This window comes from Rhodotorula toruloides (assembly GCF_000320785.1).
Source record: "Rhodotorula toruloides NP11 unplaced genomic scaffold Scaffold9, whole genome shotgun sequence".
NCBI lineage: Eukaryota > Fungi > Basidiomycota > Microbotryomycetes > Sporidiobolales > Sporidiobolaceae > Rhodotorula > Rhodotorula toruloides.
The window spans coordinates 265,694-283,260 of NW_015622969.1; the positions used below are offsets into that span (position 1 = coordinate 265,694).

The 17,567-nt window shown below is 61.8% G+C and overlaps 5 protein-coding genes across 5 annotated transcripts in view; 4 read left to right on the top strand and 1 right to left on the bottom strand.

Annotated features, from left to right (window-relative positions):
- The window catches only part of RHTO_08039 (polyubiquitin), a gene marked incomplete at both ends in the record, with an annotated part of 2,984 nt that extends 92 nt beyond the window's left edge, over positions 1-2,892 (bottom strand). The window contains 6 exons of the mRNA XM_016421693.1: positions 1-1,312; positions 1,370-1,603; positions 1,666-1,863; positions 1,928-2,360; positions 2,415-2,433; positions 2,514-2,892. The exon at positions 1-1,312 is cut by the window's left edge and continues 92 nt beyond it. Of these exons, the coding sequence (XP_016273805.1) occupies positions 1-1,312; positions 1,370-1,603; positions 1,666-1,863; positions 1,928-2,360; positions 2,415-2,433; positions 2,514-2,892 (2,575 nt within the window). The remainder of the gene's footprint in view (positions 1,313-1,369; positions 1,604-1,665; positions 1,864-1,927; positions 2,361-2,414; positions 2,434-2,513) is intronic.
- Positions 2,893-5,534: 2,642 nt separating this feature from the next.
- Positions 5,535-7,050, top strand: RHTO_08040 (glutamate-tRNA ligase; the record flags this gene model as incomplete). The annotated part of the gene is made up of 5 exons (XM_016421694.1): positions 5,535-5,797; positions 5,869-6,040; positions 6,166-6,496; positions 6,546-6,864; positions 6,951-7,050. The coding sequence occupies 5 exons, from the start codon at positions 5,535-5,537 to the stop codon at positions 7,048-7,050; spliced, it is 1,185 nt and encodes a 394-aa protein (XP_016273806.1).
- Positions 7,051-7,500: 450 nt separating this feature from the next.
- On the top strand, positions 7,501-11,959 carry RHTO_08041 (protein transporter; the record flags this gene model as incomplete). Its single annotated transcript, XM_016421695.1, has 19 exons — positions 7,501-7,911; positions 7,998-8,280; positions 8,342-8,376; positions 8,435-8,929; positions 8,994-9,193; positions 9,253-9,413; positions 9,470-9,735; positions 9,789-10,105; positions 10,168-10,460; positions 10,522-10,610; positions 10,666-10,855; positions 10,919-10,982; positions 11,024-11,094; positions 11,158-11,182; positions 11,247-11,408; positions 11,463-11,512; positions 11,573-11,712; positions 11,757-11,763; positions 11,823-11,959. 19 exons carry the CDS (start codon positions 7,501-7,503, stop codon positions 11,957-11,959), a joined length of 3,396 nt encoding a protein of 1,131 aa, XP_016273807.1.
- Positions 11,960-13,239: 1,280 nt separating this feature from the next.
- On the top strand, positions 13,240-13,968 carry RHTO_08042 (bleomycin hydrolase; the record flags this gene model as incomplete). Its single annotated transcript, XM_016421696.1, has 5 exons — positions 13,240-13,326; positions 13,396-13,461; positions 13,528-13,703; positions 13,760-13,886; positions 13,945-13,968. The coding sequence occupies 5 exons, from the start codon at positions 13,240-13,242 to the stop codon at positions 13,966-13,968; spliced, it is 480 nt and encodes a 159-aa protein (XP_016273808.1).
- A 1,057-nt stretch (positions 13,969-15,025) lies between these two features.
- Positions 15,026-16,518, top strand: RHTO_08043 (glycoside hydrolase family 26 protein; the record flags this gene model as incomplete). The annotated part of the gene is made up of 6 exons (XM_016421697.1): positions 15,026-15,386; positions 15,468-15,689; positions 15,757-15,835; positions 15,905-16,125; positions 16,188-16,371; positions 16,437-16,518. 6 exons carry the CDS (start codon positions 15,026-15,028, stop codon positions 16,516-16,518), a joined length of 1,149 nt encoding a protein of 382 aa, XP_016273809.1.
- Between the last annotated feature and the right edge of the window lie 1,049 nt (positions 16,519-17,567).

The window sequence follows — 17,567 nt, forward strand, 5'->3', positions numbered from 1 at the left end:
CTGAGATCGTCCCGAGGCGCTTGGCGGTGAGATTGGAGCTGTCAGTTGGCTCGAGAAACGCGGCCTCGTCTTCTCCGTCATCCTCCTCCTCTGACTCGTCCTCCAAGAGTCCGAAGTCATCGCTGCTCGAACCGCCGCTGGACGAAGCGACTCCTGACGCCTCTTCGGCCGTAATCGTGGAGGTGCCACGGCCGAAGCGACTCTGCTCGCTGCGGCGGAAGGCGACGAGGTCCGCTGATTCTACTGGCTCGCCAAGGGCGGTATCGTTGCCGCCGAGCTCGAACTCGCCGTCGTCCTTGAACTCGCCGTCGTCCTCGAACTCGCCGTCGCCGTCGAACTCAAAGTCTCCGTCGTCTTGCTGCTCGTCTGCGAACGCGTAGTCGATCGCACGTGCTGCAAGCTCGAAGAATGTCGTGGACGTCCCGAAGAGGCGATCGTTTTGTTGACGGAAGGTCGAGGGGAGGAAGGAGTCGGCAGGGACAGAGAATGCGGCAGGAGGGAGGGAGGGTGCCCAGTGGGCGAAACCTACTTCGCACGCATGGGAAGAGAAGTGGTGGCCCCCCTGGTGAAGGATTGCGATGGGCGCGGTCGGGGAAAGCAGGTCGGTCGAGGGAAGGCGGATAGCCTCGGGCACGAGAGCCGGGAGGATGACCGATCGCACGATTGTCGCCTCGCGATACGTGTAGACGATTAGCGGGACTCCTAGAACAGCGGCGAGAGCGCGGAGCTGTCCGTCGGCGCAGAAGCGGTGGTCGCGTCGCCAGAGCTGCACCAGCTTCGCGATCGTGCCCGTGAATGGGGTACCCTTCTTCGCTGGGTCCGCCAAGACGGCTTCGTCTTCCCGCTCCCACTGTTCACCTTGTCCCGCCCAGGGAACATCCCCCGCCATCAACGCCGGGTCCCACATCGTCTCGACCACCCGCGCAGTGCGCTCGCGCAAGTCGAGTGCAACCGCGTCAAGATCCGGCCACCTCGTACCATGCCCATACCTCACCCCGCGCTCGCATACGGCGTAGAACGCGCAGTTGCCGTTCCCACTCGTTCGACCGGATGGACTGCGGTCGAAGTCGGGGATTTCGTGCTGTCGAGGTTGAGTTGGGGATGCGTAGGTCGGGGTGCGCCGGATGTAGATGAGTGGAGGAGGGCTCGCCGGTGCCGAAGGACCGAGGCGGCAGTCGACGACGGTCGCCTCGTTCTCGACGACGCTCTCGTCGTCATGCAGCCAACAGAGCTGCGCCTCGACGGGGACCAAATGGTCGAACGTTTGCTTGATGTCCTCGATCGTCGTGGATGCCGTAACCGTCTTCCGAATCTGTGAGCAGTTGACCTGTCGGCGTCATGCTCGACCGAAGAGAAGGCGCCCGCGCACCTCGTTTTCGCAGAAGTTGACGCGAATGACCCAGGAATCCGCTCCGCCGTTGAGCCTGAGCGTGAGGTGGAGCGTCGACTCGTTCTCGATGTTGTAGTCGCCGACTGCGCGATGATCTTCGAGTTGCTTCCCTGCGAAGATCAAGCGCTGCTGGTCGGGCGGGATGCCCTCCTTGTCCTGGGTCTTGACCTTGACGTCGTAGATTGTGTCCGACGACTCGACCTCGAGCGTGATCTGCGACGACCGGACAAGTGAGCGGATGAAGCGAGAGAAGCGTGAGGAGGGAGGGTACGCACGGTCTTCCCCGTCAGCGTCCTGACAAAGATCTGGATCCGACCGTCGGGCTTCTGAGCGAGACGAGGAGCCGCTCGTTCTGAACTGTAGTCCTTGGGTGGATGCCCATTCTCGGGCCGCTTGTCGGCGAGGTCGAGGTGCGAGTTGTCGGGTGGGACTGCCTCCTCCTTCTTGTCAGGAAGCTTGGCATTGCGATCGTTCTGCAAGGAAGTGAAGAGTGGTGAATGAGAGTCAGGCTCACGGATGCGAAGAGCGTGAACGCACCGTCGCGCTAGGCAACGTCTCCAACTCGGGTTGAACAGGAAGCGTCGGGAGCGAGCTGTCCTTGGACGAGATCGCTTTGTCATGCTCGACGCCGTTCCGATCCTCAACGATGTCTTCAGCGACCTCCTTCGAGACGCCAACGACGACCTTCCTAACCTCCGTTCCGCCCACCCCGCCAGCAACAGCTTCCGTAACCGCCCTCGTAGACGCTCCGCCGGCCTCTCCGCCTGCGCTCCCGGCCTGTTCCGCGGTCCTCGCCTCGCGCGCCGCCCGTCTCGACTCCCTTTCCCGCTTCCTCGCCTCCTGCGCCCGTTTGCGCTTCGATTCCTGTTGACGCACGTAGGATGGTGAGGGAGTACCGGGGCTGTAGTCGTGAGTCGGGGGGAGGAAGCGGGAGACGAAGGAGTTGGAGTAGACCAGAGGGTGAGGGATCCTGCCGAAGCAGTGATTAGCTGGAACGCTCGGCGTGAACGAGGCGTACACTTACAGGTAGCGGGCCTTGTGCTCTATCCGCAGGGGAGGAGGAATATCGTCGGGTCAGCCGGAATAGTCATCGCGAGCGGAGGAAGGTCATCCTTTGACGCACTGTTGACGGCGGCTCTCTGCGCCTCGGTCCAGCCCGCGCAAACGCTCCGGCCCTTCTTCAGTGCTCTACTTGACGCCGTCTTCTTGTGTCTCCGCTTGACCTTCTTCCCGACCTCCTCTCCGCTCGAAGTCGCTGGCGAGGCGACTAGCTTGCACGCGGTAGAGCTGGTCAAGGTCGGTGCCGGGAGGCGGACGGTCGGGGGCAGGTGCGCAGGCTCATTAAATGGGTCGAGCAGCGATGGCGACGTGGGTTCACGGATGGGAGGTGCGGGAGAGGAGGTCGAGGTGGGGAGGGAGACTCGAGGCAGCGGGATGGGTGCAGGGGAGAGAGAGAGGGTGCTTGAGGTTGTAGCGAACTCAGTCCGTTCGGTAAGAGTCATCTCGCTGTAGGCTCGATGAGGCGAGGAGCGAGAGGTGAGGCGCATCGAGCAGCCCAGGGTCGACCAGGGTTGACATCGGACCACGACTCCAGATCATCTCCATGCTGTTGCTAGAGGCGCTTGGATACGCTCGTATGTCAGTTGAACCCCCTACGCCCTCCCTCCGCCGCTCCAATCGCTGTTCCGCGACTTGCCCATCCTCATCAGCTTAACCGCCTCCGCACCCTCTCCTGCCTCCGCACCATCTCCAGCCGCCGCTCCTTCTACGCCAGCTACTCGAGCAACGTGTTCACGCGATGGGGCAGAAGACGCACATTGATCAGAGGCGAGGACGACGCGCAATGGCCGGTCGACGTGGGGTTGAGGCGAGGAGGACAAGTTCAGGCTCGTCAGCGTTGATTCAGGGAAGGCGAGGGATGCGATGGACTTACGTGGGATCAGGTGCGTCCGCTGCGGTGTCTCGCGTAGCGCTTGTAGACGCTCGAGTGGACTTGAGGCGAGTTCAGCCTCCTCACTGGCACGCAAGTCCGCGGACCCTCCGACGAGGACAAGCGAGCCTCGAGCGAGCGAGTGCTGGCTTTTGAAGATGCGTTGAGGCGGTTATCGAAGCCCGCATAGGGAGATAGAGCGTTCATATCAAGCGAGCGTTCGTGAGCGCGACGCCAACCTCGTTCCAGCATCGCTGGGCGAGATAACAGGGCTTAGCGCGCATCGAGCGTGACGGCGACGGGACCATCGGTAGTGCAGGAGCCCAAAGGAAGCGAGAGTTTGAAAGCCCGCGTCGCCGATGACGAGGCTGCAAGGGAGACGGTCTCGAGTTCGGCAAACTCGCCGAGGCGGCGAGCTTCCAGGCAGTCTTTGCCAAGCGAGCAACCTGTGAGCGTGGTGCGCGACTGGGGTCGACGAGATATGCGCTGGAAAGACGACCGTGCCGTCGCCAGACAGTCGCGAGCAAAGCGAGGGGGTAGTCCTATGGACCAAATCGAGCTTCAGTTCAGCGTCCTCTGTAGGTTCAGGCAAGCGCTGACTGAACGAAAGCTGAGCGCACCATCTCCATACGAGCGATTCTGCGCACAGAGCGGAGGCGGTGCGGTGAGTCGTCTCAGCTGCACGATGACCAAGCGATGCGGAGGAAGCGTTTAGGAATGCGTGAGTTGTACCAGTCGTTGCGACGACTAGTAAGCAGCGCTCCTTGTACTAGAGGCGCGAGGCTGCAGGAGCGAGACGCGCCCGAGTCGGCGTGACGACCAGGAAGGATGAATAGAGCAGCGAAGCGGGAAAGGCGCCTTCTCTGTCAGTCGATGGTCAGCCGATAGGCGCATGGTAGGTGGCAGAATCTCGGGTTGCAACGAGGGAAACCTGGGAACAGCAGCAATGGTCAGTTTCAGCCGAAAGAGGTTCGGGCGGAATACAACGCACCTGTATGAGCTACTGAAGGTTATGCAAGTCCTGCGCGCATCTGGGAGGTCAGCTTCGGCTGTTGCTGAGCACGAACGGCTGTAAGTCGGGTGGTGTCCCTCACTGGCTCGCGAGCCAGGAGGGCCCACCCCCTGGATTTGTTCCCGTCTCGACTCCCACGCAAGCTGCTGCCTTGAGACAAAGTTCGGCGTACCTCCAAGACTCTGCAGAGTCTATCGAGCACACGCGCAATCCTCCTCGACGCCCACATCTTGACCTGCACCCTGCGAGCCGCCCGCCTCGTCCGCGGTCTGGCCAAAGCGAGTGCCATGCAAACCACCTCCTCGTTCCTCTCGCTGCATGCGCTCCTGGGAGAACGGAGGAACGCACCTGCTACCTCGATCTCCTTCTCTCGGAGGTGCAGCAGAGCTTGAGCGTTCGAGCGGGTCGAGGGAGGCAGACGAGCGTTTCGGCAGAAACCGATGTCGGGCGAAATACGATGGCGAAACTCGGTTAACGTGGCTCGACATCCTGGCCACGGCTGTCGGCGCTGACGGTCGCGGCGAGCAAGTCATCGAGGACAGTCAAGGTCCGCCCAGCAAACCGCAGCGACTCTGCGTGCTTGAAACTCGGTCAGCATACTCAGACAGGCTCAGTAAGGAGATCGGACGCACCACCAGCCCTGCGCGCCGCCTGCAAGTCGAGCGAGAGCCGTCGAAGTCGGGACGGCTTTTGGCGGTGTGCCCTGCGGCGCAGCGAGTTGCGGCTGGCGCTGGACTGAATTGTCGGGGCGGCGGAAGTAGCTGGACGAAGCAGCGATGCCACACAGCGGGAGGTGAGCGAGTTGCGAACACCCGGTTGGAGTGAGACGGGCACTCGCTCGCGAAGTCCAGTCCCGCAAGGCGAGTGCCCGCCTCACCTCGACGTGTTCGCCGCTTCGCCGTTATCCTCGTAGCAAGGACACTTGGACTGCTGCTCGCTGCCATCGGACCGACTCCATCACCGGCCACGCCCGCTCGCACACCATCGCTCATCCTCATCGTGCTCCACCCTCACCCTCGCATGCGACCCGCCTATCGTCCTTCTCGCCACTCTTGGCGACCCAGCAGTCCTCGCAAGTCTAGAAGAAGGAGGCTGAAGACTCACGTGCGTCCTGATGCTCTCCAACAGGTGTTCTCCGGCGGTGTGGTGAATGGGGAGGTCCACAAGTCGCTGACACTTGGCCTGAGCTTGTCAACAGCTTGATGTGGGAACGCTTGGGCACAGCTGAAGCGGCAGAACTGAATCTCCAGCGGTGCTCTTCGGAAGTCGCGGCTCCCCTAGTTGCAGCCCCTCTGCGAAGCGAGGCAGCTGCACAACACTTCCTGCGCGAGTTGTACGCCGTCTGGAACCTCAAGAAGAAGGTTGTCGACCCTGCTGCACCGCACTTCGTTGCCCTCGCGGAGGAGAACTTGCGATTCGCCCTCTTTCGATCTCAAACCTCCGATAGACCTTCGCCATCTGCCTCGTTCTGCTACACGCCTTGCCCTCTCGCCCCTCCTCGCAGTCGCAGCCTACTGACGATTTCACTGCTCGCAGCGTCCCCGTCAAGATTGTCGCCGGTGAAGGCAAGCCCGCCGAGGGTCAGGTCGAGTCGAAGGTCGTCCCGAAGCACAAGAAGAACCCGGAAGTCGGCGACAAGACGACCTTCTACGCCGACACGATTTACGTCGAACAGGCGGATGCGGCAAGCTTCGCGCAGGACGAGGAGGTGAGTCGGGCTCTTGACCTTCCACACCCTTTTCGAGCGTCCCGGCTGGTCGCGCCGCAGTCATCTGGACGTTCTGAGTAGCATCCGCATTTTCAGCTGCTGACGATGCTGCTCGCGCTCCGCAGCTCACCCTCATGGACTGGGGCAATGCCTTCGTCCGTACGATCTCCCGCTCGTCCGACTCCGGCCCCGTCATTTCGCTCGAGATGGAGCTCAACCTCGCCGGCGACTTCAAGAAGACGAAGAAGAAGGTCACCTGGCTCGCAAGCCCGAAGGCGCCGTCGTCGCCCGAGGATTTGACGCTGGTCTCGCTCCTCGATTACGACTACCTCATCACGAAGAAGAAGCTCGAGGAGGACGACAATGTCGAGGACTTGATCAACCCCAAGACGGAGTACCGACGCGGTCGCGATCCTCGCACTGTCGCTGCTCCGCTTGCTCACCCTCGATTTCGCCGTTTCGCAACATGCCGTCGCCGACCACAACGTCGCTTCTCTCCCGCAAGGAGCCATCATCCAGTTTGAACGCAAGGGCTTCTACATCGTCGACCGCGCCTTCGACGCTTCGAACCCGTCCCAGAAGGTCGAGCTCATCCTTATCCCCAAGGGCCGCGCGAGTTCCGTCGCCCCCAAGCACCAAGCGCCGGCAGCGCCCGCCAAGGACGCTTCGAAGGCTGCGAAGACGCCGTCGAAAGGACAAGCAGGCTGCGGAGAAGGCGAAGAAGGGCGCCGAGGCGATCTCGCTTCCGGAACTTGCGCCCGCCGAGGCTGTCGAGGTTGTTCCCAAAGAGCGACGGCTCGCGTCGCTGTGACGTTCCTGTCAAGGTGAGCACTCCCCCTTTGGCTCTTGGGAAATGCGAGGACTGCGAGCAGAGGAGCTGACGCCTCCTCAACTCTCCTCCGCACTGCAGGACCAAGATGTACAAGGTCGACAGCCCGCACGGCCACGAGGCGTACGAGACGCCGACGACGACGACGTCCATGTACGGGTTGGAGCACGTCAACGAATAGGCGTACACAATTGTCGCTGCTCCAGCTTTTGATCCTCTTGCTGTGCATCTCTCGCGCTCGAGAGTCTATTTGGTCTCGTTCTCCTCTTCCTGCACCAGAAGAGCCCGCAGTCGCGCGAGTGTAGTCCTTGTGCAGTCCTTCGCCGCATCACCTCACTCTCCCTCCTCCTCACCACTTCCGACCCTCGCTTCGCGCTTTAGCCTGCTGGTCTCGAGTTCAACGGAGTACTGCTTCGCTCGACGGCTGCTGCTCGCCACGCCTAGGGCAGTGCCCTCGTCTCCGCCTGCCCACAGTCGCAATCCACCTCCATCTCCCTCGAACCCGCCCTCGCCGACTGTCAGCGACGTTCCTCTGCTCCGGCTGAGCTTGTCCGTTGCACCGCGCGACAGCCCGGGCGCTCTCATCGAAGGAAGTGGAGCGGGCGTGAGGGCGCCGCCTCGCTCAGCGCGCATGGCAGCAGGTTCGAGCAGCGCCGGAGGGCGTAACGGTGCAGGGACAGGCCGCCTGGGCTCGCAGTGTAGCGATCAACGCCTGCGCGGGGCAGCATCGAGCGCGGGAGCGAGTCGGGCAAGTCGTGGCGGACGAGGGATGCCTGGCGGCGGTTCGTACGCAGGCAGCAGCGCACGAACGACTCTCGGGACGGAAGAGGACGTCCAGAGCGAGGCGGATAGCTTCTCAGAGCGGGGCAGTCGGCGGGACGGACGCATGAACGGCGGTTTTGTCTATAGCAAGGATCGACGCGTTCCGCCTGGACTGGGAGGACAAGGTGAGAGTGAGGGAGAGTACGACGAGGGTTGGAGCATGGGCTTGGACATCCAGGAGGAAGAGATTCGGTTGCTTGGGCAGGACGACGGTTCGATGGTGCGTTCGCACTTCTCTCTCTGCCTTCCGCAGCAGGCGTCAATCAACACAGGCGGGCTTTTACTGACGCCGTCGCACCTCCGCAGATGCGCCTTGTCCCCTCGACCGCCAGGCAGAAACGTCGTCTCTCGGTCGCCCGTCTCTTACGCCTTTCGAGTCCGCCTTCCTCGAAACCTCGCACCATCCCCTTCAACGATGCTCCCTCCAAGCGCAAAAAGTCGTCATTCGCGCCCAACCTCGTCAAGAACCAGATATACAACGTGGCAACCTTCCTCCCACTCGTCCTCTACGAGCAGTTCAAGTTCTTCTACAACCTCTACTTCTTGCTCGTCGCTCTCTCACAGTTTGTCCGGCACTCCGCATCGCCGTGTGAACTCCCGCTCTCAACGAGGCCGCTTGCTCAGCCACTCACGCTGGTTCACTTTAACAGGCTTCCTCGCGACCTACATTGTCCCCCTCGCATTCGTTCTCGCCTTTGCAATCGGCAAAGAGGCGTTTGACGATTACACGCGCTACCTGCGAGACCGAGCCGCCAATTCCGCCCTCTACAGCCGCCTCGTACCGCATTCCTCACTCGCACCACGCCTCGTCTTCCACGCCCTCTACCGCGCCTCTGAAACCGACGCCTACGTCAAACCTGGGCGTCGGCGACCTCGTCTTCCTCGAGAAGAACGACCGAGTACCAGCCGACATCCTCCTTCTCCGTACCTCGGCCCCGAGCGGCACGTGCTTCGTACGCACCGACCAGCTGGACATCGAGACGGACTGGCAGTTGCGCGTCGCTGTCGAGCGCACGCAGGCGCTGCAGAGCGACGCCGACTTGCTCGAGATCGAGGGCGACGTCAACGCGGACCCGCTGACGAAGGACATCCATACCTTCGTCGGGACCCTTACCTTTCGGTCAATCCCGACATCGCGACGAGAAGCAGGAGCGAATGGCGCAGGCGACGCACATCAGGAGCAGGAGGAGGAGGATCTCGTCGCGGCTCACCCGGTCGAGCCTTTGACGGGGGAGAACGTGGGTGAACACGGTCCTCGCAGCCGGCAATGCCGTCGGTATCATCGTCTACACCGACCGCGAGACTCGCGCCGTCATGAATACGAGCCAGCCGGGCACGAAGGTCGGTATGCTCGACCACGAGATCAACCGCCTCGCCAAATTCCTCTGCGGCGTGACCTTTGCGCTCTCCGTCATCTTCGTCGCTCTCAACGGGTTCAGGGGACACTGGTGGGCGTACGTGTTCCGGTTCCTGATCCTTTCCTCAAGCATCATCCCGATCTCGTGAGTTCCGCTTCCTCTTCGCTCGCTCCCCCATCCTCGCTAATCCTCGTCACCCGCAGGCTTCGCGTCAATCTCGACATGGGGAAGACCGTCTACGCTCGCCAGATCATGCACGACCCGGAAATCCCGGACACCATCGTCCGCACCTCGCTGCTGCCTGAAGAACTCGGTCGGATCGAGTACCTTCTGAGCGACAAGACGGGCACGCTCACGCAGAGCGGTGCGTCGGTCGCCCGCTTTTTCGCTTGCCTCCGTTGACGCCTAGTGCACTCACAGAAATGGAGCTCAAGAAGCTGCACCTCGGAACAATGAGCTACGGCGTGGACTCGATGGACGAGGTCGCGCATCAGCTCGCGACGGCGCTTGGCGAGAGCAAGACGAACGGTGCGTACGACGGCGGTCAGGAGAAGCGACACGCTGAATTCGTGTCGTCTCGCAGCCGCCCGCAACTCGCGACGGGTGTCACCCTCGCGACTCGAGGTCGCCGCGACATGAGCTGGAGGGTCAAGGACGTCGCTCTTGCTCTCGGGTTGTGCCACAACGTGCGTGCGATCCGTTTCTGTCGTTGCTTTGTGCGCTGACGCCTCTCCCGCAGGTCACGCCCATCGTCGACGAGTCGGACGGATCAATCACCTATCAAGCCTCGTCTCCCGACGAAGTCGCCATCGTCCGCTTCACCGAGTCGATCGGCCTCACTCTCTCCGCCCGCGACCGCACGTCAATCACCCTCCGCACGACTGCCGGCGCGACTCTCTCCTACGACGTTCTCGAAATATTCCCATTCACTTCCGAGTCGAAGCGAATGGGGATCGTCGTCCGCGACCGCCAGACGGGCGAGACCGTCTTCTACCAAAAGGGCGCCGACGTCGTCATGGCGCGAATCGTCGCCTACAACGACTGGCTCGAGGAAGAGTGCGGCAGCATGGCTCGCGAACGCTTGCGGACGCCCGTCACGGCCACGTCTCCTCGCTGAGACGCTTGCGCGATTTCGAGGAGACGTACCAAGATGCGCGCCTCGGCTTGGGCGACCGCAACGCCGCGAGCGCTCGAGTCATCGCCGACTTCCTCGAGCACGATCTCGAGCTACTCGGCGTTACCGGCGTCGAGGACAAGCTTCAGGACGACGTCAAGATGACGATCGAGCTGCTGCGGAACGCCGGCATCAAGATCTGGATGCTCACGGGCGACAAGATCGAGACGGCGACTTGCATCGCCATTTCGATGAAGCTCGTCTCGCGCGGCCAGTACATCCACCAGATCGCGAAGCGTGCGTCGTCATCTCTCGCTGTGCGGCCGAGTCGGGAGCGCTGATAAGCTTGTGCCCGCAGTCAAGTCTCCGGCTCAGGCTCGCAACGAGCTCGAGTTTCTGCAGAGCAAGCTCGACTGCTGCCTCGTCATCGATGGCAAGTCGCTTCAGGTGCGTCCTTTCTCCTCCGTTGGCTGCGCCCGCGCTGACTCGCTCTCCTGCGCAGCTTTGCATCGAGCACTTCCGACAAGATTTCATCGAGCTTTCGACTCAGCTCTCGGCAGTCGTCGCATGCCGTTGCTCACCAACGCAGAAGGCGGACGTCGCTCGACTGATTCGGGCGCACACGAAGAAGCGCATCTGCCGCATCGGAGATGGAGGAAACGACGTCTTGATGATTCAGGCGGCTGATGTCGGTGCGTTCGCTTCGCGCTCTCCTCTCGCTCGTCGGCGACGGCGCTGACCGACCTTGTGCGCAGGCGTCGGCATCGTCGGCAAGGAGGGCCGACAAGCGTCGCTCGCTGCCGACTTTTCCGTCAACCAGTTCAGCTACTTCACGAAGCTGTCGTCTGGCACGGGCGCAGCTCGTACAAGCGCAGCGCCAAGCTTGCACAGTTCGTCATTCATCGTGGCCTGATCATCTCGGTCATTCAAGGTGCGTCGCGACTTGTTCGTCGCAAGCCGGCGGGTCGGCTGCTAATTCGCTCGTTCCGAACAGCCGTCTTCTCCTCCGTCTTCTACTTGTGCGTCTTTGGATCTCGCTTCTTTCATCGCTTGTGGAGCTGACGTATTCGCTCGCTTGCTCAGCTCGCCCATCGCCATCTACCAAGGGTGGCTCATGGTCGGCTACGCGACGGCGTACACGATGCTGCCCGTCTTCTCGCTCGTGCTCGACCGTGACGTCAACGAGGACGTCGCGCTGCTGTACCCGGCGCTGTACAAGGAGCTGACGAAGGGAAGGGGTCCGGCGCACTTCGACGCGCTCGTTTGTTCCTGACCGTCTACATGCTTGCAGGGCGACAGTCTCTCATACAATACGTTTTTCACTTGGCTGACGATCTCGCTGTACCAAGGCGCGTTGCTCTTCCGTGTCGCCCGCTCCGAAAGACCCGCTGATACCGTTTCCTTCGCAGGCGGCGACACCATGCTACTCTCGCTCGTCCTCTTCGAATTCGAGTTCCTCAACATTGTGTCAATCTGGTTCTCGGCGGTCATCGCGAACGAGCTGGCGATGGTCGCGGTGGAGATCACGACTTGGCACCTCGCGATGGTCGTAAGTCTTGACGCTTGCGCTCTGCGTCGCTCTTCCCGCCCGAGAACTTCGGTGCGTTCCTTTGCTTGTGCGACGCTCAAACCCTTTCGCTGACGCTCCCTCTCTCGCAGACCTCTCCTTCGTCTCTTCGCCAAGCTTCCTTTCGAAAGTCGCCCTCTTCGTCGGCATCTCGGTCTTCCCACTCTTCGTCAAGTACTCGAAGAGCAAGCTGGCGCCGACCGCGTATGCAAAGCTGAGGGATTTCTAATACACTCGTACATCCTCGCTCGCTCGTTCGGCGCAAGTTCGGCGAAGTAGCCATATTGTCATTGCAGCTCTCGCTTCTCCGGGCCATTCACTGGCGAGATGCACTTGTGAGCATCGCTCCGTGCGACGGGACCAAGCTGGATGCGCAGGCGGAAGGGCGAAAGGAGACGAAGCGCACGCCGTTTGCCTCATCGCCAGCCTGTGAGAGCAAGCGCCTTGCCAGCCACAGCACACCCGCGCTCGCGCGCAGACACTGCTGCACACTGTGCTCCCAAGCTGGAACGCTCTCTTGCCGATACAATTGAAGGGCGATCCTCCCCGCACATCCAACCCGCCTCTCCACCGCTCCTCGACCAGCCCCACCACGACCGCATCAGCCGCGGCGACTTCTTCGAGTGCACGAGCAGGGCGGGGTGTATCGGAGTATTTGTGGACCAGACAAGCGGTCAGATATACGTGAGCAGGTTCCTCGTTGTCTTCAGCAGCATAGCGAACACGGGATGAGGAGGGAAGGATGGGCCTGAGCACGGCTGACTCGTTGATCTCGCAGGGATGCGCATCGGCAGGAGGGACAGCACTCGCAGAGCTGTCGTACGTCGAACAACAGTCAGCAGCAGTGACAGCACCTACGACTGAGCGGCGCATTGACGCCGACGACTCATCCTCCCGCCTCGACACCTCGTTTGGCTCGACGCACATCGACCACGAAGATGTGGAGCGGTGGAGCGCGTGGATCCTGACCAGAGGGGAAACATCGCCGCCGTTGGCAAAGTTATGAGAGCGTCGGGACGGGGCGACGGGGGATATCCTGGACTGCGAGCGTGGCGGCGAAGGAGGAGCAAGAAGCAGTAGTCCAAGGACAAGAGCAAGAAGCAGTTTACGGAACAGCGGTGCGTCTGCAGCGCACCCTCGGACGCGAGCAACGCTGGCCCTGTCGCGAACTGCGCCTCGCAGCCCTGAGCCCTCGCTCTATTCGCCTGCCGCCTTGGACTTGAGCCATCTACGTGGTGCACTCCAAGTGACGAATTTGGCGGTGGATGCTGCACACGTTCATCCTCTGGGTCCGCGGCATGAGTCTGCCAGATCCGCTCTCTTTCTTGCGGGCCTGGCGAACTCTTCTCGCTTGACTAGCAGGACTGGGTTGTTCTTACTCCTCCGTCGGCTCATCACGATCTACCGCTTCGCCGTCTTCCTCCTCTGCGAATCCTGCTTCACCCGCGTCGACACGGTCGGCGACGCCAAATGTTCGATGGGCGATCCGCAAGGCGAACTCAACTACATATGACGAACAGCGCCAGTCAAGTTCCACGACGAACTCGAGTAGGACTTCGAGTTCGGACAGAAGCGACGGATCATCGACGCGTCTTGGTGCGTCCCCGCTTGCTGCGAACACCAGCTTTGCTACTCGTGCTAACACCTCCGTCGCTTTCGACGCAGTTCGGCTGCGACGTCGGCAAGTTCTCGTCGAGCTCGCTCGGAATCATGAGCACGAAGCTCTGGGATGTGCGTCTCTCGGCTTTCTCCCTTCGCTCAGCAGCAGTCTTGCTCACTCTCATTGCACACGCGCAGCTCGACGAAGGCTTCGGCACCTCTTTGAAGATGTCCAAAGCCCAGCGGCTCGAGACGGGCGACTCAGCGATGACGCACTCGATGCTGATCACCGCTGTGCACATCGACGAGAAGAGTGGCAAGCCTACGCGGTGGAGGATCGAGAATAGCTGGGGACCGGATGTGGGAGAGAAGGGGTGCGTTCCGACTTCCTCTTCTCGTGGTTTCCGCGTGGGCTGATGAGAGGGGATAGGTACTTCGTCATGGACGACGAGTGGTTCTCAGAGTACGTCTACCAGGTCTGCGCGGACCGCAAGTACGTCGACTCGAAGCTGGTCGACTTGTTCGACAAGGGCGAGCCGACCGTCTTGCCTCCCTGGGCGCGTCTCGCCTTCCCTGCCGCTCCGCTCGTGTGCTGATGGTGATCGTGTGTGACAGGACCCGATGGGTACCCTCGCTTGAGCAAGCAGGACTCGCTCGCTCGGTCAGATTGCGCGCAGCTTGTACTGCGCTCCCGCCTCCTCCGCCTCGCCTTCTTCCCGCCATCATCACCCCGTCTTCTCATCGCTACCACCCGCCTTCTAGCTTCCTTTCAGACTTTCAGGACTTCCGTACAAAGAGCGTGCAATTGTCGTATTCGAGCCATTGAGCGAGGCGGACGAGCGGACTTGCGAGAGAAGATGCGAGCTGAATGCGCCTGCAGGGGGAAAGGGATGCTCAATGGTGAGAGGGCGGACGAGCGCGTCAATGTGATGCCAAGTACAAGGACGAGCAGAGCCGGACAAGGCCTCGCGCGGACCGGGTGAAGGGGAAGCCTCGCCTCGCTCGCGTTTGTTCTCCGGCACGATCGCAGATCAAGCCAAGGTTGTGTGAGCAGCCAAGCAAGAGAGAGAGGCAACCGGGGCCCGACCCGACAACGGCTCCGGGCACAATTTAGCTTGGGCGCGGCCGAGGCGACGCGACGAGGAGGAGGTCGTATGTGCGGCCTCGAACTCGCATCGCACGGGCAGCTGCATGGTGAAGGGCAGTCTGTAACATCCGCACAGCAGTCTGCACGAGCTCAGCCATCCCGGCAGCGAGTGGCGGGAGGTGTTCGTAGTCGCGCAGCACATGGGTGCGCAGCTTGACGAGGCGGGCGAGGGAGTGAGCTGGACGCGGTGGTGATGGCTGGCGGTGTTAGATTAGCCTGTGCATGTGCGATCGAGACGCGTAGCCTTGTGCGAGGCGAGAGGAATTCAGCCCGAAATCCGTTGGCACGCTCGCGCCTCGTCCCGGTGTCGCGTCCTTGTCCTCGCTCGCTCCCCGTCTCTCTCGCTCGCTCTCTTTCTCCGTTCTTGTCCTCCCGTCTGTCGTCTGGTTCACGCTCTCTCTCTCTCCATACAAGCCGATACCGCTAGCCGGATCGCACACTCTCTCCACCCTCCTCCCGCTCCTCCTCCCGTCTCAGCGCGCTCAGTCCGCCACTCGCATCACGCTCGACAAACTTCCTCACGCTCTCTTCGAACGACACGAACAAACGATGCACTTCCTCACCGCCCTCTCCCTCGTCGCCTTCGGCGCGTCAACCGTCAGCGCAGGCTGCCACCGCCGCCATCACGCAAAGATTGCCGCCAGCATCTCGGCCTCGGGCTCGTCCTCCCTCCAGGCGTCCTCTCCAGCCTCGTCAGCGTCCCAGGCGGACGCGACCGTCGCTGTCCAGTACGTCGCAAAGGGTTCGGCCGCGTCGGGTTCGTCCTGGCAGGCTTCGTCAACTGCCTCGTCTTCCGCCGCCGCTTCCACCTCCTCTTCCACCTCGTCGTCCTCTTCGTCGGGCTCGATCGGATGGGGACTGAACGGTTTGAAGAAGAACGGCATCTCGTTTGGATGGCTCCCGGACGACGGTAAGTTCCCCTCCTCCTTACCCGGCACGTCGGCGAGGGCCTGAGCGCTGACTCCTCTCTCCCCTTGTTCATTCAACCCAGGTTCGGGCGGCGGCACGGCGCACACGATCCAGCAGATCGAGGCTGCGGTCGGGCAAAAGACGTCGGCGCAGGGCTGGTACGCCCAGGCTCAGTCGGGCACGCTCTTTGACGGCAGCCAGTTCTCGTGGCGCAAGGATCAGATCTTGTCTGGCGGCGTCTTCCAGCCGGCGGTCATGCCGACTGGCGGATGGTGGGGTCTCACGTACCAGGACAACCAGCAGGGTCCGCTCGCGTTCCTCCTCCTTCGCTCGCCGACGTCGTTGCTGACGAGGTTCGTACCCGCACACAGCTGTCGCGATCTGCAACGTCATGAAGGAGTACACCGACGCTGGCGTCGAGGTCTGGCTCCGTTTCGCTCACGAGGTCAAGTGCGTCCCTCTTCCCCTCCCTCTCTCCCTTCCTCCTCGACGACGACGCTGACGCTTGCCACCCCGCAGCTACTACCAACAGGACGGCACCTACCAAGGCGGCGTCTCGGACTTCAAGGAAGGCTGGGACGTCGTCGCCAAGGCGTGTCGCCAGATCGCTCCCAAGGTCAAAATGTGGTACACGCCCAACGTCGCTTCGCTCGACCAGTACGACCAGTACTTCCCCGACGACGCGTCGACTGTCGACTTGATCGGCGTCGACTGGTACCCCAAGCAGACCGACAACTTTGGTTCGTCTCGCTCTCTCTCTTTCCCTGCGTTCCTCACTCACTTGCGCGCCTCGCTGCACCAGACTTTGCCACCGGCCCGGCGAGCATGAAGGCCTTCCATGACAAGTACACCTCGTCGAACGGGATCAAGTTTGCGATTGGCGAGATCGGACTCGGACAGGCTGCGCCTATGGCTGCGCGCGTCGCGTGGCTCGAGAACATCCTTGCGAGCGGGTCGCAGATGCCCAACATGATTGCCGTGTCGTGGTGCGTTCGCCTTCCCTTCGCGTCTTGCGGAGAAGACGAGGCTGATGAGGGGTGGGATTGCGCAGGTTCAACTACATGAAGGGCTACGACTTCCGTATCGCCGCATGCGACGGCGACTCGGTCACAAAGACTTTCTTCGCCGCCTAATCCGCCGTCTCGCCCTTCACGCCCTTCGCTCGGCTCTCTCGGTTCCTCTCGGTCATTCTCTTGGGTTCATCAGCAGTACCTCCTCCGCCTCTCGTCTCACCACGCCTCGCCTAGAACCAGACGCACAGCTCTCCCCCCGTCCCCCGGTCCCACGCCTCAAAGCCAACCCTCGTCGCTCATTGCCTGTATCCCGGACTCACCCTTCTCTCGGCCCGCCTTTCCGCTTCACGACCCCCTCTTTACGCCTTCTCTTCGCAACCATGTCTTTTCCCATACCCCCTTCATTCGATTTCACCATCCCACCCGCTCTCTCTCGAATCGATGACGCCGGACGCCGTTCGATGAAGGAGTGCCCGGTCACCCGTTCATATTTGCATTTCCCCTCCCCCGTTCGTCTCTTGTTTCCGCCACACGACTTGACGCGCAAGAATGTCCTTCGACTCGACGCAGGAGGCGACGGAGGAGGGAAGGAGGGGCGGGAAACAAGCTGTGCTATTCCCGCCTTTCTCTCTTCCTTCGCTATCCTCCCTCGTCTATCGTCGTCGTCTCGGTCGTCGCTACGCCTAGGCAGGTCCTCGGCTCGCCCTCCCCTCGACTCGACTCGGCGGCGTACGAAGGACCCCCTCGCGCATTCCCTCCCCCCCTCCTCCACCCTCTTCTTGAGAACCTCGTTGTGTTTACATCTTTGCATTGCATGTTTCTTGCTTTTTGACGATCCCCCTCTTCTCCGTTCGAGCGAGTGAGAGGCGAAGAAGAGCGGGAGGAGGTTGGGAAGGTCGACTTTGCTTCTCGCCTTCCTCTTGCTCGTCGCTGGACCGTCAAAGAGCTTCAATCAAGCAAGAAAGAGCGCAGGGCAGCAGCGGAGGAGCGAAGCGGACGAGCAGTAAGCGTGCTTCGGCACGACAAGGTCCGTCGAACGCGAAATGCCGAGGACGACGAACCACTTGTCCCCTCGTCGCGCGCTTCGCTTCCGCTCTCGCTCTGAGTGGTGCAGCGTCTCCAGTATGACTGGAATCTGTAGTAGGAGTTCCTCGCAGGTCGAAGGAAGC